The 27,746-nt window shown below is 41.4% G+C and overlaps 1 protein-coding gene across 1 annotated transcript in view; it reads right to left on the bottom strand.

The window, feature by feature from the left end:
* Window positions 1-27,746, bottom strand: part of APBB2 (amyloid beta (A4) precursor protein-binding, family B, member 2) — a 48,289-nt gene that overhangs the window by 17,103 nt on the left and 3,440 nt on the right. Inside the window, exon 3 of the mRNA XM_009694731.1 lies at window positions 25,192-25,319. Within this exon, the coding sequence (XP_009693033.1) occupies window positions 25,192-25,319 (128 nt within the window). The remainder of the gene's footprint in view (window positions 1-25,191; window positions 25,320-27,746) is intronic.

Raw genomic sequence — 27,746 nt, 5'->3', positions numbered from 1 at the left:
CACAAATCCAGGGCATAGCCCCATACTATCCCACCCAAACCAGCACAATTGTCAAGACCATTGTAGTTGCTGCTTCTTCTTTGTGGCATCACAACCTGGTGGTTTAAGTCCTCAAGACAGATAGCATTTTTTGTACAGCCTTTTTATATAGTATTTTTGTGTGGCATTTTTGATGAATATTGAATTTCCTTTAAGTAAACGAATGTGTTATTATAACTGTGAACCTCTGAACAGACTCTTTGCAGTAGATCCTGTAAATGTGATTTTGACAAATTAGTATTTAGATATTTTTGACCATGCTTCTATCTTCCAAATCTAATTGGAAGATATGGGCCTTTGTTTATATAGAATATTTAAAGATTTAATAAAGAAATACACCAAGTTGAGATGCTCAAAGCACTGCTACAGATTTAACTGAAGAAGACAGCAGACTACACTAGAACAGTTAATCTCTCCAGTGTGATTTGTTTTATAAGCAATGCTTACTACTTCTCCTTTGTTCTTTATTATTCAGAGAGAGAACACGGCAATTGCGTGCAGACGCTACCCACAAATCTGCTTGCAGCACGCTTCTGCCAGTGTTAGTCTGGAAGGATCATCACATCCCACATGCATGAACTCTACATTAGATTGCAAAGCCATAATCAAGAAAGTTCAAGCATTTCCCTAGGCCAGCACCGCCTCAAAAACTGATTAAAAACTAGTCAAGCCTGGAAATCGTTCTCATTATATTCCACAAAGCAAATGCGAGGGACAGTCTGCATCTCTAAACCACATTCCTTCTACCCAGTCCCACTTTCAACTCCTTGCAATTTAGAAGAGCAAACAAGCCCCAAATCTCATCTGAGGGATGCAGTTCTATCAGTAAGAGCCTTTGGAGTGGCTGCAGCCCTTGTGCTGCAAAGCACCTGACTACAATGCCTTACTGTCTGTGCTCCCATGAAATGGGAAGCATTGTAGAGAATCCCAAACGATCTCTTTGTACATCCAAACAAATCAAACATACTGGGGACAACCTTTCTTCAAACTCGAAAGACAAGCAACCAACCGAGCTGGATCCAAAACAAATACCAAAACCAGGAAATAAACATCGACATTTCCAACTCTCACTAAACATAGCTCTTAAATCCCCTGCTCTTAGTATCATGTTATTTTAATTTTTTAAATAAAAGGTGGGATTTTAATACAACTTTCTTGCATTTCAGACTGCAGAGAACAACATCATCTAAATTTTAAACTCAAACACCAGAAGCAAATATCAAAACCCACTTCATGCATGATTTTAAACTGTTCTAGTACTAGAGGGTTTGGAACCTGGAAAAAAACCAAAACAACGGGCAATATCAACTTGACAATACCGTTAACAGTAAGGTGAAAAGGTGACAGATATTAATTTACTCACTGAAGTTTAGCTTCTGTTCACTGATACAAGCAAACCAATACAACATTGTTTGGTGCATGCTGGAAGGATAAACACAAAAATGGAAAAACGAAAAACATTTACCTCTCTCTGAATCCAGGGAAGCATGAAGAAACAGAAAGAGCAAGTTAGAAAGCACTCATGCAGACAGAACTCCAGCATATGATGAGAAAGGGTAGCAGAAAAGTGCTGTACACTTAATGTTCACTGTTTGTTTGTGGCACAGTGTATCTAAGCATACTGCCACTGTTTCCTTTCGACACTTATTTTGGTTGAATCCTGTTGCTCTGAAGTTTGTATTTTTGGAAACGTGCAATGAAGCCAAGAGGCATCAGCTGAATTTGGAGAGGCAGTGCAGACATATCAACAGTGGGAGGTAACCAAGCTTAAAATACCACACACAAGTCTGGGAAGTAGTATGCAGAAAGCATAAATAGACACAGAAAGTACACGAACCTTCCTTCTTCCAAAATACTATTTAAACCACACACTTACAAAACAAACAAGGATAATTCTTCAGGTTGTGAAAATTTTACATTGTTTTAACTGAATGAGCAGAAGGATCGTCGTGAGTTCTTTTAATGTCTTTTCCAAAAGCTCACGCCCCAAGGTCACTTGGGCTCCTCTGAAAGTTGCACCCTGAAGAAGCGACAGTCTGGGGAAAAACCTTGCATGAGCACTGAGCTGAAGCCAGGGTGTATCAAATCACTACACACCTTCACTTCTGAAGCACCTCAGCAACCATGAACTCTTGGTACGACTTAACCAACACCCCTTTCCCGAAGGTGAAGGCAGGCAGGAGAGGTACAAGCTTCCCTGGCTGGGGGCTGCCCTTCTCCCCCTTCCCGTAGAGTTGCTCTGCCTGCCGTGCTCCCTGCCCAGGCCCCGGGGAGGGCTCACTGCAGGTCCCCAGCACCCACCGCAGCCGGCTGCTTTCTAGGTCACGCCAGCTGCCACGAAACACCAGCAGTGTGAGTTCACAGGTATGCGTGCGCTTCTGGGGCTGCCACGTGAAGAAAGCACATCGTTTCCCATGATGTTACCACAAAGGGTTAGCTGCCTGCTTCTGCCCACCCCTCCTTAAAACCATGACACACTTTATGCAACGTAGAGTGTCTCTACAGGGATAGTAACCGTTCTCCAGAAGTGAGCTGCTTAGTCCTGCTCTCCCACCCCTGCCTCCTGCATGCATCTCACCACTCCCCTCTTAAAAGAAGGGTTCATCTCCATTGAGCATCCAAGCAAGGTTCATTTCCATTGAGCATCCAAGCAAGGTTCATGCGCTGTGCACAAAAATGTGGGACACTACATCATCCTAGTTTGAAACTGAATCTGAAAAAAAGGTAGTGGAGTGGAAAAATCACCTCATCTCAAGTAATAAGGGCAGGATTAAAGACAGAGCACACTGAAGGGAAGGGATCCAATTCCCACTAGACATCTCACTTGTGCAAGCTTGCAAAGCTTACGGGGATTGATCTGTTGCCTAGAAATGGCTTAGTGAGTCAATGCGGAATAAACACAGGCTTTCTAAGCCAGGTTTTAACTAAACGTGCATATGGTTAGCTAATGCATCCATCCAACAAGGGAGTGCAAGTCTCACGTGGATGCGTATGTACATAGCTAGAGGTTTAATTTCTTATGTCGAGATGAAACCTCTCCTGGTGCAACTTGTACCTGTTGCCCTTGTAATCTCCATGTGGTTCCTTCTGAAGAACCATAATTCACTGGAACAACCTCTCCAGGGACATGGTAGAGTCCCCATCACAGGAGGCTTTCAAGATGTGACTGGACAGGGTGCTAGACAATCTCATCTAGGTGCCCCTTCTCATGAAAGGCTGGATCAGATGGTCTTTTGACATTCCTTCCAATCTGGGCTGTTCTATGATTCTATGAAAGCAGCCAAGTTGGAAAGATGATCTGTATTTACAAATGTAATGAACATTCCCAGAAATTTTACAACAGAAGTGTGAGACAACCTCATTGTAAAGAAGCAGAAACACAAGGCTCTCTGCTCCACTTCCTTCCATACAGTGAACTGTCAGCTTCTCCTTTTCAATATCCAGTGGTGACCTGTGTGGATCTCCCCAACGAAAACCCCACTCATTCCTCCGCTTCAGCTACATGAGCTTTCTACTGGGCTTTGCAGAATTAGCATGGACTTCACCGTGCCTATTGTTAACAATTAATAAATTAAAAGGTTAAAATGAGATCTCAGTATTGCAAATATTGAAACTTTTTCAAGCTTAAATGGCCCTTGAATCTATATTTCAGTGCCTATTTGAAAATCAGAATTGGAAAAGTAATATCCCTTTTACTTTCCCTGAAAATACAGTCAATGTTTCTAAATAGCAAGAGAAATAAAATATATGTAATTTTCTTCCTGCATTAATCACTGGCTTTATATGAAGCGGACAAACAGAGATTATCTCTCAGAAAAAGCTTTATATTGGAAAAATCTTCCAGCAATTTAGACACAATGTACTAGGAGGTAAAATAAAAAAGGGAAAAGAAATGTCTTGGATCTAGCTGATTGTGAACACAGTACAATTAGATGCAAAACATGACCTGCTGGTGCAAACTCTTTGAGAGAGATTTGTTAATTCCCCTGTCATTATGCAAGATACAATTGTACAGAACAATTGCCATTGCAGCTGCCAGCACAAGGAAAGGAATACAGGAGGAAATTCAGGAAGGTGAGAGAAAAATTGGAGCAGTTGGGCTGCTGGACTTCTCCAAGCAGCAGGGAAGAAGTGGGGCTCCGGCTGGGGGACTCCCACACCGTGGGATACAAGCGAATCAAGGGAGGCTGCATCCTGCTTCTAACCAGTTAATTACAGCTTTACCAATTAACCCACTATCTCCTCATAGAGTGTCTTGTAATTTATCAATTATTTTCACACAAAAGACTGTTTGCCTGTATTGTCTCTACATTCTGCTAGCTCGAATATGGTTGAATGATTTACTGTTAAACTTAAATGAATAAATAAAAATTCACCCCAAGGCTAAAAAGCAGACATGGAAAGTTTCAGTTCAAATGGCAGATTTTGCTGATGGCTCTAAGTGCCAGAAATGCTGCACGAGCAGCTGTGCAAGTGCTTTCGTATGGTGCTCTACATATCCTTTTCCAAGCTGACTGAGTTAAAAGGGGTCAAGCTGGAGCTTGCCAATAACACGGGAAGACGATACCTAGAAAATTGTGTCAGGGCTGCTACACAGGATTTGACATTCATTTCTGAGGGGAAAAGGCCAGGAAAATACCCTCCAAGGAGCTACCTCCAAGGAAAACAGTCTGCGACCTTCCAGTCTGCAGAGGTGTGAGAAAGGAGCCCCCCCCTCCTAGAGCGAGCCCTGAGGGGACGCTGCCTCCCTGGGAAGGGGGTGACAGTCTCCTCCTCCCCACCACTTCTGCCAGGCCCATTTATTCCAGGCTGTTTCCCAATTAGCGCCCTTGGAGGCGGTACATCACAGTACTGCCAAGGGTGCCTGCCTCCCTGATCACCCCCTTTCCTCCGCATGACCCTTGCAGAGGGTCGTTCCTGGCCCAGGGATGCAGCAGAGGCAAGACACTTGCAGAGAGCGGTGTAACTGATGGGGTACTCTCCTGCGGGAGAGGTCTGCACCATAGGTACTTCAGTATAAGACAATTTCTCCTTCCAGCCCCAGGTTTTGTACATGAGTGACTGATGCAAGTTGCATCCTGGAGGTTGATCGTTGATATACAATGCTCACCCCACAAGCTGAAGGGTAACAGAGGTTTCACTGGGAGGTGAATAAACTGACAGTCGCAATGGTAACACTCCTGTGCCCCAAAAAACACCCTCTATGTGGCACTCATGAGGCCATATCTGGATTTCTGCATCCAAGTTTGGGCCCATCACTACATGAGAGAGTGACAAACTGGTGCGAGTCCAGCCAAGGGCCACCAAGGCTGCAGGAACCGTGCTTGTTTAGCCTGGAGATGAGGTGGGCTTCTTTAGCCCAGGGATGGGGTAATGGGGGAAGGATCTAGTTAGTGTCTCCCACTCAACCATGAGAGGGTTTAAAAAATAGAGCAAACTCAAGTTTCTTTGCCAAGAGAGCAGGTAAGCCCAGAGAGATACTCTGAGATGCTGCGCAATCTCTGTTCTTGGAAGTTTTTAAAAGTATCAACCAGAAATGGCCCTGGCCACCTTTGGGCAGGAGGTTGGTCTAGGTGACCTGCTGCGGTCTTTTCCAGGGTAACTTTTTTCCTGTGACCTTGTAACAGAAACACATCAAGGCACAGGACGGAGATGTGCTGTGCAGATGGACATGGCGACGCTGTGCTTATGCAGATGGCCAGCGTATGGACCTGTTTCAGTGTTGGGCAGAGGGAGGCTGGCAGGGGCAAAACGACATGCCCGAGAGCCCCGGCAGCTCAGGTTCCCCATGCGCCCATCCATCCCTGTGACTGGGACAGATGTCCTGGACTCCAAATACTCCACAGTTTCTACTGTTGTGTCTTCTACTTCAACAAGGGCCACTGTAAGACTACAATGAGATGGAGAGCAAACCACACCAACAAATCCAACAGGTTTTGTTCTTGTTGGCATTTCCGATAAGGTATCTAAAGATCAAGGTGATGCTCCCATGCTTGGCTAATATTTTAGCAGGGCACCACACTGCACATGAGCCTGGGAGAGCGCTGGAAGTTTACTCCCCTGTACCTGGCACAGTTGATTTAAGTCTGCAGCCCTGCCATTTTTGTGACTAATGCATTCAGCTAACAGGGTGAAGAGGTTAACACTTCATGCCTCTTCACTTCTGCAGCTTCCCCTGGAGTCTGGCTGACTGTAACTTCCTCAGTTGTCTTTTTTGAGTAGATCAGAAAAAATAAGGCTGCCATGTGTCACCTACACCCTAGGCAAGTACAGTGGGCTGCCCTCCAACCTCCAGCAGTCCTTAAACATCTTTCACATGGGACTACATCCATCAGCAACAGCCCTGACCAGCTCTCTTCCTAAGAAATAACAACCAGTTGAAATGTCTTTGCTTTCAATTACTGTAGAGTTTTAGTGAAGTAAAATGCATTTTACTTGATTAAAAATATTGATGCACGGCACAAGCCTTTCGTCTTTATTTACAGTTATAAATACTTGCCCAAGCATATCCTCTGAGGCACAGAAGAGGCCCTACTCTGGTTTTCTAATTTGTAATTACGAAGTCTAGTAGCACTTAATACAGCTCAATGTTTATGTAAAATGTATTTACACCTCAACAACATAACGTGAACAAATAAAGGAAATGCCCTTAATTTCTGTGCATTTGGAAGTCTCTCTGTTGCTTACAGAATGACTATGTCCTTCACTTCTGTATGCCATTAGAGAAATATAGTTGCTCACAATGAAAGGAAAATAGCTGTGGCTTATAATTCTTCTAAGGATTTGGTAGCTTTTCAACTTTTTTTTTCAACTAGTCCTTAAGCCTTTTGTCTTCCAACAAGTATCAGACTATTCCAGCAGACCGGCCTTGAGTTTCTGGGTCCCTGCCACCACCAGGATGGAGACTGAGTAGAAGTACAACTAACGCTCTCTGCAGAAATCCCCTGTGGTTCACTGAGGGCCAGATTGTGCCATCAATTTTTAAGTATTTCTCCACTGGTAGCAAAGAAGATTTCTGCTTAAAAATTGATGGCTTGATCTAGCCTTCTGTTGCTAATCATATATTATGAAGACTACTATAACCTAGTCAGATTCTATTTTTAAAATAAAAAGAAAATACGAGGCAACCTGACACATTATATGAATCCACTTTTGGTAAAGACTAATTGTACTCTTAAGACCAGAGGTTCTGAATCAGAAAGTCCCACTGATAGTTTGGGTGCTAGACATCCCATTGGTACCCGACAGGCAAGCTGGTTCCTTGTTATGCCACAAGTCCTCTCCCAAAAGTAAGCGACCTCAGGTCACTTCACTGTTTCTCCAGGGTTTCCCTCATCCGCACACACTAAATGACAGTGACTGAAGACCTGGGATGAAAGAGTGGGTGCACTTACAGGCCCCTGAAGCACATGGCCATCCCAGGCACCTCCTCTTCTGATGTCAGCCAGGGGCATCTTTCATAAGCCACTGCAGACCATTTCTCTCTCCTTCAGAAATGTTACGTTTGGCTTGTTACGGAAAACAAACACATTTCTGGAAGCATGAAAAGAACTTTGAGTGGCAGGCCACCTTTTCCCCAAATCACTAGACCACTATTTTAGATGGATCAGTTGGATATGAGATTTTCTGTTTTAATTTTTACAAAAAATTATTAAATTCAGCCATAAAGATATTTCCAATTTGGAAACTTCTTAAAACATAGAGAGAAGGCTTTACTATCACATCAAAATACAACAACAACAAAAAAGAGGATGTTGTTTTCTTTGGCAGATACCAAACCAAATTCAGGGAAATGCCAGTAATTTTCTAACAGGAGGAAATGAAACTGAATTCTTCTTATTGACTTGCTATTCCCTTATTTAGAACTGTTAAATTTCAGTTTTTGACCTGGATTAACTTCACCCAGAGAATAAGGTTATCTCGGCTTATCTCAAACTGCACTGGAGCAAAGGCTGCACTCTAACACAAATTAAAGCTATACAGAGCCGCTGAGTCAATACTAGCACACTAATATAAATTAGATCAGAATTTTGTCCCCAGTAACAGAGTTTTACTTCACATCACAAAACACAGGAAACTCCGAATGGTGAACCAGAAAGCCTTGCCCAACAGGATACCCAACAGATTGTAACAACAGAAGAAACACCATGGACCTTCAATATACACCTTAATTATCTAAAATACTAATTCATACAGTTTGTTTGATCCTCATCTGTATTCGAACTGATCAGTGTTTAAAATACCTTCATAGATAGAGTTATTTATTGATATACATCTACTGTGGTAGAAGGGAAAACTAACCTGCACTGTTTAAAAAAAAAATTCTAATTGGTATTACATAATAAAACCCCACTATCTTTCTCTTTCTCTCTTTTAACTCCTTATGAAAATAAATAAGCCAATTTTTACTGAGAAATGCTCCAGGGCTCAATAATATCCTCTTCCTCACTCACAAGTTGTTATAATTACATTAACTGCAAGGGAACAGCTACAGAACCATAATTAAAGCCATAGTTTTAAGAGATGAAACACTTCATATATTTCCCTGATAGAGATCAAGACTCAGCAATGTTTGCTATACTATAAGAAAGCAAAAATTATTGCACAGAACAGGGAGAGCAATGAGGTTCCATAACATGCAAGAAACCTAATTTAAAAGTGAAGCTGCTGAGTTTAAAGAAAAAGATAAATGTGCTTGTCTCTCTTCCCTCTGCTCTGCACCCCGTGTAATGAGGATTCAAAGCTATATATCAATTAACAAATCAATGAAGTTTCTCCTGCTGCAAATTCTTTATGAATACAGATAGGATTAAGCAAGCACTGAGACCTCAAGGCAATATATTACATTTAAATCATGAAGTTTCCTCTTCTGTCAAAAGAGCCATTAACCATTTCACTTCAACTAAATACATTTTTACATGCATGTATCCCCACACAGAGTGTAATACTTCTGCCTTTAAACACATTTACTTCTTTTGGAGCTCTACAAAGATTTCAAACTGCACAGTCTCCATTGCAATTATGGGCTGAAAGAAGAAAGCCCAGACTGGCTAGCTAGAAGTTAGCTGGGAATTACACATAAATAATTATACAGGCGCTGTATGTTTGGGGAAAAACACACAGAGGTTTCTTCTCTTCAGTAAATGAGGTTTCTGCTGTTCGTAACTACAGCATCTTTTTATCCATTAACACAGCATTACCAGTAAAAACAAATTATGATCATCCTCTACAGAATCAGGCTGGTCAATATGCAGCCAGTAACAGCAGCCAGTTTAAGAACACATAATTCTGAGCTGAACACAGTCCCCCAAACCTATTAATCATCAGGATCCATTAGTTAGCTTACTGCTCAAATGAGCAACATCTGAAGGGATAAAGGAGAGGGAGAACAGCATCAAATACTTACCGCTCAGCACACAGTCCAGCATTTCTGCTACAGTGCTCTCCTGAAGGTTGTTAAGTGTCAGCTCTTGGAGAAAAGAAATCTGACTTGCCTTTGTCACACTAGGAGCCGTAATTTGCCTTGCAGGCATCCACAGAGAAGCTTTAGACTAATGGATCATCGCTTTGAAAATACAGCTCCAGACAAAGGGTACTCTTAAGTGAGACTGTTGTCTGGTGAGGGGGGGGGGAGCTGAATTTTTTTTCTTGTCACTTTTTAAGTTTCTTACCTTTTTGTTGCAGCAAACAGGAATTTAATGCCAAGCACATCATACACAAACACCCAACTCAACGTTCTGCCTGGTCGCCGTCTCCGTTAGTGCGTATCTAGGCATCAGATGATGCAAAGTGCACTTGATGCAGCCGTGTACTTGTACTTCAACGACGGGGACCGAATACCCCCGAGAACAGCAGCTCATTCATTTTGCATCGAGTTGAAGCACATCATGTCAGCTCCCACTCTCCTCACGGACTGTGCACGCTTGTGTTTGCTGGCTCCAGCTGGGAGCAAGTGGGTGCTTCTCCCTGGAAGGCACCACCGCTCCATCAGGGGTGTGTCTTTTCCTCCCTTCTTCCCATCCCTTTTACTATTTGCGTGCTCCCCGCTCTCTGACCCACAGGAGAGGCCCCTCTCCTCCCCCTTTCACAAATCTTCAGCGCCACGCGTTGTGCTTCTAGCCTGTAAACTTGCAAGATTAATCTGCTGTGACACAAGCAATCTTATGGGGAAAGCTGAAGTGCGTAGGGAGTCTTCCCCTCCCAGTTTTCCAAAACCAGTGCAAAGCTTTCACAGCATGACTCTGGACTGAATGCAACAGAGAAAGTAAGTCTCTCTAAAAGGCAGCAAAGATTTATGGCCAACTCCAAAAATTCAGACAGAAGTACAACTGCATTTACTTCAGTGAAATTTCACCTGCTTATGCTAGAAGTGAGATTTATCCTTGAGCTGTAAAAACAAACACACCAAATAATTTGATTTTCCAGAACTGGTACATGCAATAACACTAAATCTAATTTAGAAGTGTTGTTTGCACTACAGGTGACGGTAAACACAACGCTCCTGGAGCTCTGGTTTTTATTTGGCAAAACTCCCCACCAAACGTGCTCAACCAGCAATAAAGAGCCGCTTCCCCAGGGACTGCACTCACAATGTGGCAGGGCTTAAACCCCATCCTGGGGCGTTCAGCTTTGACAGCTACCCGCGGCACTGCACATCACTCCTGAATGCCAGGGAGGACCGGAGGAGGCAAACTCCTACCAAGGAACAACCGCAATGGTGCAAGGACATGGGCCACCACCCTCTATGTCGCTCTTCTCCGTCCAGGGGACTCGCTTCTTCAAACATGCCAGTGGAGCTGCTTGTGGGATCACACCCTGCCCTCCTTAAGGAAAACGAGCCAACATGGCCAATAGCCACCAACCAGTGTCTTTAAACTAGCTGAGCTCAATGTGAGTGAAAGCGGGGCAGGGAACGTGACCATGAGTATTTTCACCAGCAGATTTGAGAAGGTGAAAAGCAGTTAAGGGCAGTTTTCTGGCAGTCACTTCTTCCAGCTGCACAGATGCATTGGGAGTAGTATGTTTGTTCACCACCTAAATATACCCTGAGAGTCCAGTGAGGTTCCTCCCTTCCATCCCTCCTGTGTATCATCAAGGTTTGGCAGGACCAGCTACGCTCAAGCAGCAATCTGTGCCATCCCAAAACCTTTCTGCTGATTTCCATGGGAGTAACATGTTGGAATGTAATAAACAAATCTGTCGATGCTGCCTAAGGAAAAACAGATCCAACTATTTCTTTCTTGGATATGCTGGATGCCCAGTGCTAACAAGAATTCAAGGCCATGTAATAATTTTTGCACTGAAGCAAACAAGTAAGTTCTTGAAAGCCTTGACACAAATGTGGAACTCACCTGTGGGGAAAGAAAGGGGCATTTTTATGGACAAGCAAAACGGCACCTCAAACTGGTTAAATGCAGTAAAATATACATGCACTACATTTTTAATTTTTAATCCAGGTTCCAATACGCATTCAATATAACTTCCTTAAACTTCCTAATGAAGATAAAATTAATCTGATAACTATGACAACTACCCTCTCCATTGCTGTTCTCTCAGGAAGCAGCATAGAACAGGATATGGTAGCCTTCCAGCTGGCTAGACAACAGCACTCGTGAGAACAATGTCAGACTCTGACTTAAAAGGCTTCAAAGGAGAGAAGCCAGACTTTGCCATTTTAGTATGCTGGAACAGTTTGTGGGAGAGAACTACTCTTCCCTGAACCCCTCTTCAGTACAAGAGAGATTCAGCAGAACTTTGGAAACCTGTAAAAAGAAGTACAATTAAAACTACATCCCAGTCTTGAAGGTTTTAGCTGGCTATCTAGTAAATGAACCGGGATTGAATTCTAATCCTGTGTTGGTTTTGATATTTAGGTACGTTATAGATGTGATACTTACTGCCTGTGCACCTTTCAGTAACGATATGGCTAGACAGAAACATGCTGGCTCCGTTGTTGAGAAATAACAGCAATACAGCTTCCCTTTCCCTTGCCCCACACTCCCTGCTCCTCTAAGTTTGTTGCTTCTAGTGGCTGCTATGAAAAAGGGCAACAGATTTACCTCTGCCACCAGCAACAGGAAAATCTCCCAGGGCTTGGCCAGCAGGCAGTTTCTGAAAATGAAAAACAGTTTGGGCCCAATGTCTTCCCATTTGTGCACGTGCAATTTTCTCACCAACTACAACTGTGCCTCATGATCGTCGTTCTGGCAAAACTTAGCTTTCCCAATCCTCAATCCCACCCAAAAACGTGAACTCAAACATGAATTTAAAATTTTAGGTATTGGGGGTGTGTGTGTGTGGTGTCTGATTTCTGATTCCTTAGAGTTTATTTGGCTAAATATACATATTCTGAAAATGAAAGGTGAAACTCACAGAAGTCTTCTTTTATGAACTGTGTTTTAAAGAATGATCATCAATAACTTAAATTTTGAGTCACGGAAGTTGCAGCACTTGGCATTGGCTGCCAAGTTTGGCTGACAGGCTGCTCCCAGCAGTAACTGCTACCATAAACCACGCAAAAAAATTTCCAGCTCAAACACTGCACCAAGTCCCATTTCATGCTGCCAGCCAGCTCTGTGAGCTTGCAGCCAAACTGCTGGGCAGGAGGGACCTTTGTACTGCAATTTACCTGCAGGCTGCAAAAGAAATGAGCTTGCAGCAGGTAATGGGTCAAATTTACACTGACAGAAACATCCTAAGGAACCAGCCCTGGCAAGGTGAAAATTGCCCAGAAGAGCTCTCAGCTCATGAAGATCCGACAAATTCAACTCCTGCACTGCTAGAAGTGCCAAACTCAAGGCAGCAGGGGGGGTTTGGGGCATGCCTGGTGTATAAGTACAAGACGTGTTGTTCCAGCCTCTCCCAGCTATTGCGTGCTGCCCTCTCATGGGTCCCCGGTTGGGTTATATGTCCCCAAGCTGCTGCGTTCCTCACTGGAGACAAGGTTCAGCCAAGTTCATAATCAGGGAGTGGATATTTAACACCATAAAGAATCTGGGCAGATCTCCACACACTTGGCAGTGATGATGTGCCCAATTCTCTGGTTAAACTGCCAGTGAACAGCAGGGCATCTGAGTAAATTAAATTAGCTTATATTCGAGACACAGGGGTGGGGGGATCATGCTCTCCCCAAATTGATCAAATACTTCTATTGCATGGCCAGAAGCTGTTTACGTCAGAGCAAAATACCACGTATCCCATCACACACAGCCCTGCTAATAGCAGCAGAGCTGTGGCTGGACTGAAGAAACAAAACCACTATGAGCTGGGCTGTGGTCCTTGTACTCATGTGTGTGCAAGGACTGCATCCAAGGGTTTCACACAGAGAAAATTTTGATGAAAAAAGAAAACTAGTTTATGAGTAAGGAATCTGGATCCAGGTTGCACTTTATTTCTGTTTGAATGGAAAATGCTACTATTTGAACGGAAAATGCTATTATAGCAACAAATTGATGTTGTGAGGCCAAGAGTGTGTTTTTGCAGGTGGAGAGGTAGTTACCCCTAGCAGCTGCACTCACACTGCTGGCTTACACTTATAAACCTGTAGACTTGTAGTCTTACACTTGAGATAAAAGCCAAGGCAGGTTTGCATCCCAGCTCCTGCACCTGCAGCATTGAAAGCTCCACTTCTGCCCAACAGGAAGAGAAACAAATGTTTCCCAAGCTTGCCCTGCCTTTTGCTATTCTGAGGCATCCATCCTATCTTGAAGTAAAACATTTTGATGTTTACAGAAAACAAAAAATTAGTTCTTTTAGCAAAATTCAGACCACAAAACCGATTTTCTTTAGTCTTTAACAACCTAGAGTTTAAACCTCCCCATCATTGTATCATCTGCTTTCATCATAAATTATCAACCAGCAACAGCAGTGCCAAATCTTCTAATTTATCTGAAATTTCATATTATTTTCAAAAAGAGATGGGAGAAGGTGAGAGATGGGTGAGGAAACACTTCATAAAGTTTAAATCCTGGATTCAGACAGGTACATGAGAACCTCCATAGAGACCACAAAGCAAGTTTCCAGCATTCATGGATGGATGAAGAAAGTTTGAAATACTACCTTGAATACTAAAGGCTCAAAAATGACAAAATGAATACACCACTTATGAATGCCTGGGTTGGCAATATCCCAGAAGAGCTTTGTTTGTTTCTTTTAAACTAAGGTCCTTGAAGCCACGCATGTACTTCATAAATAAAGAGAGGGCAAGAGCAATTGCTCAGTTTGCTTTGTCTAATTCATCTCATTATGCTCATGATGGTAGTTGAGCAAAATCAGAGATGAAAACCAATTTTCCTAATAAAATACATGAGTGTCCCCCAAAAAAGGAAGAATCTTCCTTAGTACATCTGTTTTCTTGTGGGTGTGGGTACTTTTTATCTTAAATGTAGATCTACGTTGTTGGAGATCTACATGTAAAGTTTATTTAGATTCTTCAGACATCACAAAAAGGAAGAGGCAGAAAATAAACTTCTGATTCAATGAAGACTGATGATATACAACTACAAAGCAAAAGCAATTAAATACACCCTTAGCAAACTGAATTACACCTGTGATCAGTTTGCCAAAAGAAGGACATTAACTGCTATGAGATTGTCTACAGTTGCATAGGACAGGCCATAAGGACCCAGGTGAACGCTTCAGTCTGAGCTACTGAAAAGTTGTTCTTTAAGTAATCTATAGTTCCTCTTTCTGTATCTTGTTGACAAAAATTACAGCATCATCCCAAACACTGCGACACCCCAGTCACAGGTATCCCAGGACACAGGCAAGCTCACTTTCACAGCTTCTTGTCTGAAGTGCAAAAATTCACTTATTTCATTGATGTTAAGCATAAGACCAGCAGAATACCAGGTCAAATACTGAAGCCAGCCACCTTGCCTAACTTTGCAGGCCTCAAACTTTTTCATACTCTTCTAAGATTCATAGTAGGTTCCTTAGTTTCCTACCTGCTATTTCATTCTTCTACAAGAAGAACCCTAGTCCTGCTAAAGAAGTAACATTTATGCTGTCCTGCAGCTCCCAGAGGTATTACATTGATTTTGCTGAGCAGTATCCAGGTTTTCCAGGTCCACATCTATAAGTTATGGACTAACCCAACTCATGCTGAAGTCAATAAAAAACTTCCCATCAATTATAAGGGGAATTTGGTCAGACTCGGGGGACACACAAACATACATCCAGCAAGCTTTGAAATTAATCAAGGTGGGAGAGGGGAACTTCAAGTAGTAAAATATTGACATTTTAGAGACAATTGAGCTCTATGTTTAATGCATCATTCAAATTATAAATTGAAATTATTTTTATGACATTAAGATGAATAGCATTTATGTGAAGCAGACCATCATCACAAGAGATATAACGCACACAGATTTTTCAGTGTCATTAAGCACAATTTTCTTCTTGGAAAAATACGGATGTTCACGTAACACAGTTTCCAAATACAAAAACAAGTCAGTCAGTAAAAAAACCCTAAATGTTTAAGACACTTGAATTATCTGTTGAAAAAAATCTTTTAGTTTGCTCAAACTAGTGTTTAAGTTTCTGCTAATCAGTCTGCATGTATCAAAGAGACTTCAGTAGGCAATCTACTTCCATTGCCAGAGGGCAAATTGTGCTGAATACCTCTGACAAAGGCCCTTTTCCCTGGTGGAGCCAATGCTAGGAAAGAAGCCAACATACCATCCTCAGAACTAAAAGCCTGAAGTGAAAATGCTTTCTAAATACATGTAACGGGTAAGACAGTATATACTATGATTTACATAAAGATGTATAGCATTTAAATATTTGAATTGCAATCAGCTAGTAGCAAACATGGAAAAGCATCCCGAGGCAGATGTGACATTTAAATAATTGAAGTGGTAAGTTGATAGCAAGAGCATCCTCTTATATTTTAGAGGCACATTCCAAATTATTATACCACTGCAGTTCAGTCAAGTTTGCAACTGTGCTTAGAGAGAGACAGAGGACGAAATTTGGACCTTATTTTACTAAAGCATATACCAAATTCCAGAAGACCTTCAGTGGTCTACAAATACACAGGCATGTATGTCACAAGTTCGCTTGATAGCAGGAGTATAACACTGATGCAAACATGAAAAGTGTGTTTATGTAGGTGGATACAAATATTTACACAGTATAAGCATATATAGAAGCATCCTACCTCTCTCTAACCTACTGGTACAGTATGGGCATAAACTCTTTGGACAGCAAGAAGAGTCAGAGACGGGTCATTTTCTGGCTGTACTTCTGCATTTTAATTTGCTATATTAGAAAGTTGTGGATGTCCCACATTTCATTAAGTAGTGTAACACAGATATAATCGAATAAAACCCTTTTCACTGCACATTAAATTTTCTCCTCTGAAATACTTTTTGAGAAATTATTTGCCCAGTATAGTAACAATTTTTCGGAAGTCAAATTTTTGCCTACAATAGAAAACAGTAAGTGTAGTAAATACATGTCTTACAAAAGGTTGACCTCTTCAAGTAAGCCACCACATGACAGAAAAGTCTGTTACTGCGCATACAAACATACCATAATCAAGGTAACAAAGCGCTGTATCAAACATCTCAGACAGCATGGTGCTTGTAAGTATTCTTAACAAAATTTTTCTTAAAAAATTACTCTTTTCTTCAGTGGTCTGTGCTCTGTGTGGCTTTTCTCCTCAGAAGATTTTTTTAGATGCCCACTTTATTACTAACTGAACAGCTTCAATATACATTAGACTAGCAAAGAGAAATCACTAGTGGACTAATTTCATTTCCTCTCATCTGCTACAGAGACCTTAGACTAGACGAGGTCTTGAGATGAGAACGAAAGAATACAGTAAAGCTTGGTTTTGGTTGGTTGGTTTCTTTGTTTTGTTTTGTGGTTCCCCCCCCCCCAAGAAAAGTGTTATTGAATTGATATTATTTGACAGCCTTCATAAGGCTGTCAAAGCCTAATTCTCTTTTGAAGATTTATTCCATAGGTGTCTCCCTCTATATACAGCTGCTGCCATTGACATATCATCTGGAAGATGTGTAACTAAGAGTCTACCTTCAACGCCACTGAAGATGAAGGGGATGAAAGAAAGGCAGGCGCCTTCAATCGACTCCCACTGGTTTGGGGAGGAGGATGTCATTTTTTGTTAGCATAGCCTCCACTGAGGGGAAGCAACAGATTGTGTTCGCACCCAAGTGCATGACCAGGCAAAGTAAATGAGGTAAGTTTAAACCACCTTTGATTATCAGTGAAGATTAAAGCTTCTAACTGGGTGCTGAAAACAACGAGAGCTGTGGAGAGCCTGGGAGCAAGATGTTTTCTGTTCACAGCTATGGAGCCAGAGAACAGCTGCTTTTCGCATCACTTGCATCACTGTTTTGCCATGGAGTTAAAGCAGCAGTTAAATATAGGAATCCAGCCTAGATGTAGCATCTGCTTGATTAACATACAGTGAAAAGAATAATAGAAGAAAACATCAGATTTCCACCTCAAACTGGCAGTCAGTAGCTCTCCTGAGCCGCAGACACTTTCACAGGCGGTTCAGGCTATCTCAAGGGACCTGTGCGATAGCCACTTAAGTTCACCGATTACCCTAGTTGTATCCTGAAGTGTTTGAGTTTAATAGCTGGAATCATAAGGCATGTGTGGAGATTTTTTGCGCAGAAACTTGTAGAAAGACTTTAAGCCAGGGACTCAGTCAATATGCCATCTTTTTTATTAATTGAGACAACCTGACTACATCGCAATAGTTATCTGTAGTCCAAGTTTAGACATATCATTTGTCTTAACTGAAAGCTTTACAGTTGAACAATTCCAAGTGCTATTTGAAAAGCCTGTCTCCCAGAAGAAACACTAGATATAATTCCCAAATTATATGCAATGTTTTCCATTTCCTGAAAACAAATATAAAGTAGTAAAGACATTCCACAACAAAATACTTAAACAGGGTTCTGTTCAAGGTGACTAAGCATTTGTTGCCATGCTCAAGCACAGAGCAAGTGGCACATTTTAAATGGTTGTCTGGTTGTTTTTCCTAATAAGAAGGGAAGCCTCCTGCCATTTTTCCCACTTCTTTACAAGCAAATGCCTCAGCGCTACCCATGAGCTCTCCTTCACGGGCTCCTCTGTTCCTGTCCCCCTCTCCCACAAAAATCCTTACAATTATTCTCTTCTGGTTTGTCCCGATTCCCTTGCTCCACCAGACTTCTCTGGACTTGGGCTAATCTGCTGCTACTATGCTTCTCAGCTGCTGCTTCTGCATTTAAGCTTTTCAAAGGTTACCAAGTATCTATAGGTCCATGGCCAAAATTCTCCCCAAGCATATCCTTTTTTCCTCAGCTGCTATCAAAGGCTGAATCCATTGTTTGTAAGCACCTGAGCTGCTCACAAGCCTCATCTGTAACACAGAAAAATCCCTCACTGTCACATGTAATCATTTTTCATCTCATTAGTGGCATTAGGCAGAAAGGACAGAGGGATGTTGCCCTAACACAGTTGAAGTCACTACTGATACAAAACCATTCATTGGTGCAAAACTATGCGTGCTTATTTGAAGTTAATACGGGCCTATTTCAATGCATCTTCAGTCTACCATGTCTCTCATGTTAAACCCTGAAACTAAAATAAAGCAGTTTCATTAATCAAAGTAAGAATGCAGACATACAGCTTTTTGCACCCACTTAACTATATTTGCTTGAAAACACATTAATTCTGTAAGCTTGACTGGATTAGTCCGTTCACAACTGTATTGTTTCATTACCCCCTCCGAGAACACGCTGCACTTGCAAACAGTAATGTCAAGTCTTATGGATATAAATGGGAAATTTTGTATAAATAATCACCTAAACTATTTCTTAGTGAGAAGAGAAAATGCTATCAAAACATACAGAAAAGGATATTCAGATGCAGTTAGCTTAGGGAAAAGGAGAAAGCAAAAGATTACTCTAAAAAAACAGCTAAGAATATGGGTCAGAAAAGCCAGTAAAACCCTTTTCCTCCAGTGTAATCCCTCACCTATGCCCTATTTACATGATTCCTCACAGTATGTTTCGTCCTTATTCCAAGGTTACGGGGACTGAAGGGAACAGGCAATATTGATTAAAACGGTGTCTCAGAGTTTGAAGAGTGCAGCTGGAATTACCTATTCTTTGAAGGGTGTTATCTTTTCAGAAGAGCAGGTGCAAACACCATTTCAGTTTTAATTTATTTTATTTTCTGCTTTTCTTGACCATGTCTCTTTAATGCAGAAGAGAAAGTTTATTATTCATTATCTTGTACAGCTTGATAAGCTTCTCTCATGGAATCAGAGAAAGACTCAATCTCAGAGCATTCAATCATCACGTCAAAGGGAAGGCAATCCAGAAAGACCTTAAACATGCCCCTGAACAATGCAGCTATAAGCCACACTGTATCACTGAAGCCTGATGTTGTGTTGTTTGTACACAAATATTTTCTGAAAAGAGGAATGATAAATTACAGATACAACAGGATATCCCAACCATACTAAAATTGTATTTATTGTCGGTACTTCTCTTAGCTTTTAATCGTCTAATTAAGGTCAGGTATCCCTCCTAAAATCTCATGTCCATATGACAGACATGGACTGGAGCTCAAGCCAGGTAATAGTTGCAAGTACACAGTCTCAGCTAGGAAATACAGATCATAACCCCACAAAACAGGCACTTGACCTGCAGCACAGCTTCCACACTCCCCACTCACCCCTTTTCAGTCCCCTAACAAACCAGTTCTCACTCTGACATGTCCCTACCCCTCTTAGCTTGACATGCACTCAAAACTAAAATGAAAACATTTAACCTGCTATGGCATTTTTGCTCAAGTGAAAATTTCCAACTCTGGATGTCTAGAGAAAGGATCCTAAGCCTGTATTGAGACATTTGATTTTCAAAGACACTGAATATACAGAGTTCCTACTGAAGTCAGTGAGCGGACAGTGTAGGTGTTAAATACCTCTGAAACCAGGCCATTTTTTTAGCTGTTGAAACAGCAAGACAGGATACTATTTTTAATTCCCCATATTCTGAGGAATCTGAGCCATTACTTTATACTATTTCCTCCTCATTTTCCACAGATTTGTCCCATTTTCTCACTCATATCACCCCACAGTTTTCTTAGCTCTGAGATAACAGAGCTCAGGTAATTTCTCTTTTGTTGTTAGGACTTTCTTCTCTTCCAGCCTTACAGGATTATGTCCATCTGACTTGAGGCATCTATCCATTTAGCTGTCTGCTCTCCCTTTTTGAAGCAGCTTGAGCCTCATCTTTGGTGCGTGCCTTGTCCTACTTTCTTCAGTCCAGTTACCCTCTCTGCCTTTCTCCCCTTTTTGATTCCCAGCCTCATTTTATTCCCTGATGTCCAGGTGGCAGAAAAACAGCAGCAGTTCAAAGAAGCAGGGCAATGGACATGCATGCAGACAAAGAGATCTCCCCCCCGCCACCTGACAAAATGGGCATTATTAGGGCAGAGGAAGGAGTGCAATGCTTTCACACTTTGCCTATGATCCAAAAACAGTAATATCAGAGAATCTGCCTCTCCATCACTTAAGGACCAAAAGCAATCACGCTCCCTCCTCAGCCTGTCAGGGAAACACACAAACTACACAGAGAAAACAAACCTGCACTACATGGTGATAAAGCCAGTGGATGAACAAAGACACACGCTACATGTTTAGTCCAACACACCAGGTGCCCAGACTGTTCTGTAACCAGTTCCATATTCAGTCCCATCAAAGCTGTCTCCTAAACCCACCCGCAGCCCTCCTGGCCAGCTAACGAGTGAATTTTTCAGCTGGAATATACTGCTGTTGTATGGAGACACCAGGAGAGAAGAAACCTCGATCTGCAGGCAATTAAAGTCCTGCAGAGGTTTTAAAAGTTGAGTCGGGCTTTGGATTGGTAGAAGAGCAATGAAGATAAAGGAGGAATCAGGAAAATGTGCTAATGGAAACTCTTTTACAAAATTGATGGGCCATTACCTTTTCTCTCTTCCTTGTTAGCGACCTGCTCAGAAAGCAAAGGGCACGCACCAGCAGCGGAGAAGACAAAACCCAACCTGAGGAATGATTAATGTACAGTCCTGCAGTTTGCAAGTGAACAGAACCACCCCTTTATAGCTTCAGTAGGCTAATATTTTCCAACATGCTTTTAAAGCCCAGAAAAAAAAAAACATGTCATGGGTGGCTTGTTAAGCAGCAAACACAGCACTGACAATTACTCACTGATAGATACACCTGCGATACCACAAATCCTCCATGTGACAATGACCTTATTGATCTTGAAATCAAACTATTTAAGTGAGTTCGAGGACTTTTCTTATTTACACATAATACTAAGTGAATCGTCATGGCTCTTTTTTCAGTACAGCAGGAGAGGAAGACTGTACAGAGTACAGTGGCATTTACTTTTTAAAATCACACCGTATCACCTAAGAAACCAAGTCTGCCAAAAGGCTGGACAGATACAGTACATTTATTATCCTTTAATGCCCATATATATGTATCATAGGAGCTCAAAGTCTAGACTTACCCATACTCATTCATACATGCATAACCACCAATTTGTGGGAACCTGCTTTTGTTCACGATCTTACGAAGGCACTCCAGCCTTTCTTAAGGTCAAACATATTTTACTGACTGATTAATTGAAAATAAGAGACACTACCTTTCAAAACACAAAACCACCACACAGCCTGAGTCAACAAAACAATGAAGCTTATGTTTATCACAGAACTGTTAAAAAAAATAAATCTAGAGGTCAGGATAACAGGATAATGTATGGCGCAAGTGATTACAGCCTCCTAGAAGATGTTTCTGCCTGAGGTGAGTTAGCAGACACATCCTCAGATTAATCTTTCATCAGCAGATCTCTATTTCATCAATCTTTCATCATGGCATAGCTTAAAAAATCATCTGGTCAGGTGTCATTAGAAAACCTCTTCATCTTCCAAAGCAAAACGTACCCAAATAAATTACTACAGGCAAAACAGACTTAAAAAGGAGGACCTGCAGATTGTTATGGGGTTCAAATAGCTCAAAATAGAGGAAAATACACATTTCTACAATATTTTAAAATCGAAACACTGCCTTTCACAACAAATCCAATATATTTTATTATACAAGCTCTTGGACCAGAAGACGTAGCTAATTAACAAAATTCATGTGCAACAACTTCTGGAAGAGTTTCATCCCAAAATGGGGATTTTATCAACTTCCTGGTCAATTAATTCACCAGAGCAGCAATGTGATGCCCTCACTTTTCTCTGATGATGGCAAACTCACAATCAGGGAAAGTTGCTCTTGCAATCAGTAAATGGCTCTGCTGTTTCTCACCTCAGGACCAATAGGTAATTTTACCAGGATGAGCCATGAGCCCAAGGGCTGCATGCTGACGTATACAGGAAAAGAGATGCAGTGTAATTTCCAGCTCAACAATATAGTTTTCTCAGCTCAGGTCCACCTGTCACCAAATGCTCTTTCTTGTGTGTTACTGCTTCTTCAGCAAATGCTACATCATTTATGCTACCCTTCAAAGCATGTTTCCTATACTGAACCTCTCTATGCCCAAAACACATTATACATCTGATTACTCAGTCATAAGTTTGTTCTTTCTGCTTGTCTTTTGGGTTTTCTGCTATTTAACATCACTTGCAGTCTGAGTTTACTTACAAATAAAGGCTACACTGCTTTTCCTACAATCTTGTTTTTTTCACATGGGTCAATAAAACATTAAGCAAATTAAATTTCAAAAAGAGTGGGCTCCAGTCCTGAAAGTCATACTGGATGCAAAATTTCCGTAGAAGCATCAAAATTCTGACGAAGCGCTAAGAATAGGAAAGCTCTGAAATCAAACTTTTTATGATGAAAAAAGCAGACTCCAATAAAAGTGGCTAAGAACATTACTGTGCCATCAAATTATTAGTTTACTTGCTCTGCCACGTTTTCTGTATTGTCAATGTCACAAATAAAATATCTTTTCAGGAAAACAGTAGAGGAAACTTTGACCTCTACCTTTTATGACCAAGAGGGAGAACACTGGGTTTGTTTGGAGTTTTTTTGTTGGTTGGGGTGTTTTTTGTTGTTGTGGTTTTTTTTTTTTGTTTGGTTTTGGTTTTGTTTGTGTGTTTTGTTTTTTTTTTTTTTAAACTTGGATCTGTACTTCTCCCACATACTCCACAACTACATTTTTTTTTCTTAATAGAGACATGAATTTCTGCAGAAGTGTCAAGAGAACTGGAATTCATCTTTGGTCCCCAGATAGGGCATGAAAATAGGCAGGAGTGGGATCAGAGATGCTTTTCCCTGTGCATTGTATGTAGCTTTTGGTAAATGTTGGGGAATATGACAGCATATCCATAGGTCAGAGCAGACAGAACAACCTGCACACGCACAACCCTTCCCCCCCAACTCCTGTCCTACTGACAGGGCTTACATTCATCTAGGAGAGTTTGCTACTGCCTCCCACCCCCAGATACATTTCACCAAAAGCTTACAATGTTCTTGGTGCCACGTGATTGCAAAAGGTACGTTTCTCTTAACTGTCCCCTTCCAACATCGAAGTTTCTATGATCAGTTCTGTCTTTAGGAGAAGCAGGTACTCAGCCTGGAGAAACGTGACTCATCTTCTTATTTTATAAATAACAGAATGGAATGATTTTATTTTCCAAAGAACGGTAAAGATTTGAAAAGAGAACTGTAAATGCTTTAAAAAAAACTAACGAAAAGCAAAGAGCAAAGCTGGCTTCCTTTACTCTGTAAAGCTGCATCACATTTAGATGCCCCTTAAGATGCTCTATTTATTTCCTGACCAAAGCAAGCTACTACAAAATCTGACTTGAAGGGAAATGTGCAATGGACTCATTTTCTGAGGCAAACAAAGCACTGTAATGGTTTATTCATAAGAAGTTAAAACATTTTTACTTCCCATCATTTCAAACTGGATTTGCCCCCTTTTAGATCTCTCAAAAATCTGCACCAATAGAAGTGAAAACCAGTAAAAAACAAACCCCAACCATCAGTCATTTATAGAAGTAAAAAATTTAGGAACATGGAACTGGGTCACCTTTCCTTTTGGAAATTTAGCCAGAGAGAATCAGAAATTTTCGGGGGGCATTAAAGAAGTTTCAGAAAATCTTTTACTGGGAAAGGTTTTTCAGGTCCAAAATGGTACTTCCCACCAAAAGTCAGAGACAAAAAAACAACCCTACTACTGCAAATATCTCAATAATCAAACATGGACACAAAAAGCAGCAGCTCGTTATCATTATTCAGTCCTTACTACTCATGTGTCAGGATGGGTACTGTCCAAAGATCCTGGAATTATTCAATGTGAATGGCAATGTTTTTGATACATCAAAATGCTCAACAGGACAGGGAGACAGCTCGCTGTCCGGCTCTAAATAAATTACCTTCATAACCCTGTTCCCACAGCAGTGTCATGTGAGAAAGAAGGATGCCACCAAAAAGAAGACCGGTGAGGAAGGAAAGCTAAGGAAAGACTGCCTCCAGGGCAGGAAGGCCTTTAGCACGCACTCCTGGTTGCTCTCTGTGGCAGGGAAGAACTTCAGCTCACAGGCAGTCAGGTTTCAGGCACAAACCTGAGTTTTCTGCAACACCCTTAGGAATTTTCTTACATCAAGATCTTTAAGTAATAGTAATGGCTTAAAGCCATTACTTTTCCCTCAACCCAACTTTCTTCTCCATCAAATCAAATACCTCAAGAAAGTGGAAACATACGCATACAGACAGAGTGTAAATTGCATATTTAACTTGGACCAGCAGGAAGACATGCATTCACACAGCCAGGAGAAACTATGGGACATATTTGACAATATCATTTTATATAAAAAAAGTATTATATATAATCTGAAACAAAATAATGTTGCGTGTGCAGTTTTATGCACCTGACTGAGAAAGGCTTGCTCAAAACAGGTTTAACAAAACAGCACATAAATGATACACTACGACTAGCAGAGATTTTATAAAGTAACACCAGCAAGAAAAAGAAGAATTTACCCACCATCTCATAGCCCCTGGCACACAATTACTCAATCAAATGAATAGGTTTGATACCTAACTTGCTCCAGCTGTATGTGTACTCTGTATCAGCAGACAGAAATAGCACCAAGTCAAGAGGGATAAGGAGAGCAAAGACTCACCGGCCGTTGTCACGACCCACACCCCAGACTCTGATGCTCACAATGGGCTGCGAATGAAGAACTGTGCGGTCCATGGGGTCAATCAGGTTCAGCATGTCATTTTCCAGTATAAGGTACATGTCTTTGCCCTGCAACCCCAGACAAAGTACAGTTACACAGTATGTCCCCCTCTCAAACTGACTGGGATCAAGGTGTTACACCTATGCTGTATACACTTGCATCCTCTTAATTTATTCAAAATTTCGGTTTGTTCCAAGAGCAATTGAAAACAAAATCATTTACTTCCAGTATGAAAAAGATCTAAGATAGTATCTTGCTACTATATTTTTAAATGATCCCAACCACAAAAAGCTTTGATGTCTTTTAAATGCAACTGTTTGACTCATTCAACCCCAAGCTACTGAGTTATTCAATAAATTACATTTTTATCCTTTCTCCAGTAAATTCTTCCAAATATATGAGAAGTCAAGAACTGTCTTAGTAGTAAAAGCTTACATCAAAACCTGTACTCTTGAGGCAGAGTTTCTTCCTTCAAACAATGTGCTTTGTTTCCATAAACTTTAACCAATGGGTCATGGGAACAGACAGCAATTTGTACATGTCTAAGGATTTACAGGATACTCTTTGAAGAAAGACTAATTAAAGGGGCAAACCTAGCATTAAGACATGAATGTGAATTCTGCCAGTGACTGCAGAATCCTGGAGCCAGGATTTTTCCCTAATTCTTCTGGCATGTAAGAACAAGCAGAATGCTTTTTTCCCTTAGAGGAAACAAATTTGGAGGCAATTTTCCTTTTGATGCTAATCTTCCTCCTATGGCTAGCATTTTCAAAAGGTCTGCTGCCTCTTCTATCACATCTAGTATCTCTCTTCTCAGAGGCTGTACACCTACTCTGCAGACTTCGAGATCCCACAGAAATGATCCTGGACCTATTGCCGAGAGGTAAGACAAGCTCCTGCTGATAAGAAGGTGGGAGCTATCAGCTAAATATAGAGTAATTTGTTTCCTCTCTATTGTGCCAGAATCTATAAATGAACATAAAGAACGGAAAGTGTCTGACTTCCTACTGACAAATGTTTCCAAAATGACCTTTTTCTTCACCTCAGTGACACAGAAACCCTCTTCTGGCTTGGCTGCAGTGGCTCAAGTCTTAATGACATCTAATTTTGTGTCTGCATAAGACACACATTCATGTCATGCTGGGAGAATCTGTTTCCAGGGTTTCCAGGCTAGGCAGCAAGGGGCAGGCACTGTCGATCACCTCTCCCACCCCTAAATCTCCTAACAGGGATTCAAAGGGAAGCTGTGAGACAGAGCTGGCAGTGCAAGTGCTGAGAGAGCTGTGGGAGAGGTAGGGGACACAGGCTGGTACATGTGATGTCAACACAAGAACATTTTGCCTGATGGAAAAAGTACAGCTGTGGCCGAGATGCAAGGCTGGATATACAGGCTGCTCCTAGAGAAGCAGAAGCAGATGTAGCTGCAATAACCATGCATGTAAATGGGGCAAATAAGCAGCATTGAGCTGCTTGTGGCATACAGAAAAAGAAACATGGGAAATAAACCACAAAGGCCAGGATGACACCAGGCAGACCAGGATGATGAAGGAAACCAAACAGAAAACAGAATCATCACAAAGAAAAACAGTGAGAAATTTGCCTGCAGGTCAGAAGCAGTAAACCGATTGTGTGAAGAATGTTACCAAGTGTCACAAAAATTGCTTCTTGGACCCATTTTCTACTTACATATTTTTTCCAGAAGGAAATTATTACAAGAAGGTAAAATCTGTTCATCATGCAAAATACAGTGGGATTAGGGTAATAAAACTGAATCCAAATTAGCTGGAAAAGATTGGAGAATGGGCAGATAAGCAACATGAATCACAGGAAATTATCCTTGCAATGCTCAAGGGATAGCTTGGCCACAGCCAGAAGCAATATAGTTTCCCAAGTTTTGTTGCCTTATTACACAAAAGCTATTTCAGAGATGAAAACACTGCACAGGGCAAGAAGAAATAATTTAGGGAGACCGGGAGCTTGAACATAGGCCTCAACATCTCAGACTGCTGAAGAGCTGCAGAGACCTGATGGCTCAAGATGAGGAAGACCCATGCAGGGAAAGCGAGTAAGGGTAAGAAAGGCTCAATCCCAGCAGCCTTTCAGGGAAATGGTATATACTGTGGTACACAGGTCAATGGCAACAACGTATCTTTTTCATGTCAGTGATTTTATAAGGTACAGGAATATAATACATGGCAAAGTAGCAGCACAAACAGATGCGTTGCATTTTTCTTAGATTTTACTGAACCGTGGAAGTTAGAAATTTACAGGGACTTTCTTTTGGAGGGGAGCAAAGGGCATGAAATCCCACATTAAAGCCAGTGACAAAGCTTCTGAAGGGTCAGGATTTTACCCAGGGTGTAGGGGTTTTTTGGTGTTTTGAAAACTTGGGAATGGTCCTGGTCCCAATTTCACTTTCATTACATTCCAGCTAAAATAAATCTTCAGGCAATCTTAAAACCCCTATCTGCAATCATCAGTTCTAGCTCCATAAC

Source organism: Cariama cristata, unplaced genomic scaffold, assembly GCF_000690535.1.
Source record: "Cariama cristata isolate BGI_N322 unplaced genomic scaffold, ASM69053v1 scaffold17662, whole genome shotgun sequence".
NCBI lineage: Eukaryota > Metazoa > Chordata > Aves > Cariamiformes > Cariamidae > Cariama > Cariama cristata.
Note: the sequence above shows the minus strand (reverse complement) of the source record. Positions and strands in the feature narration are given on the sequence as shown.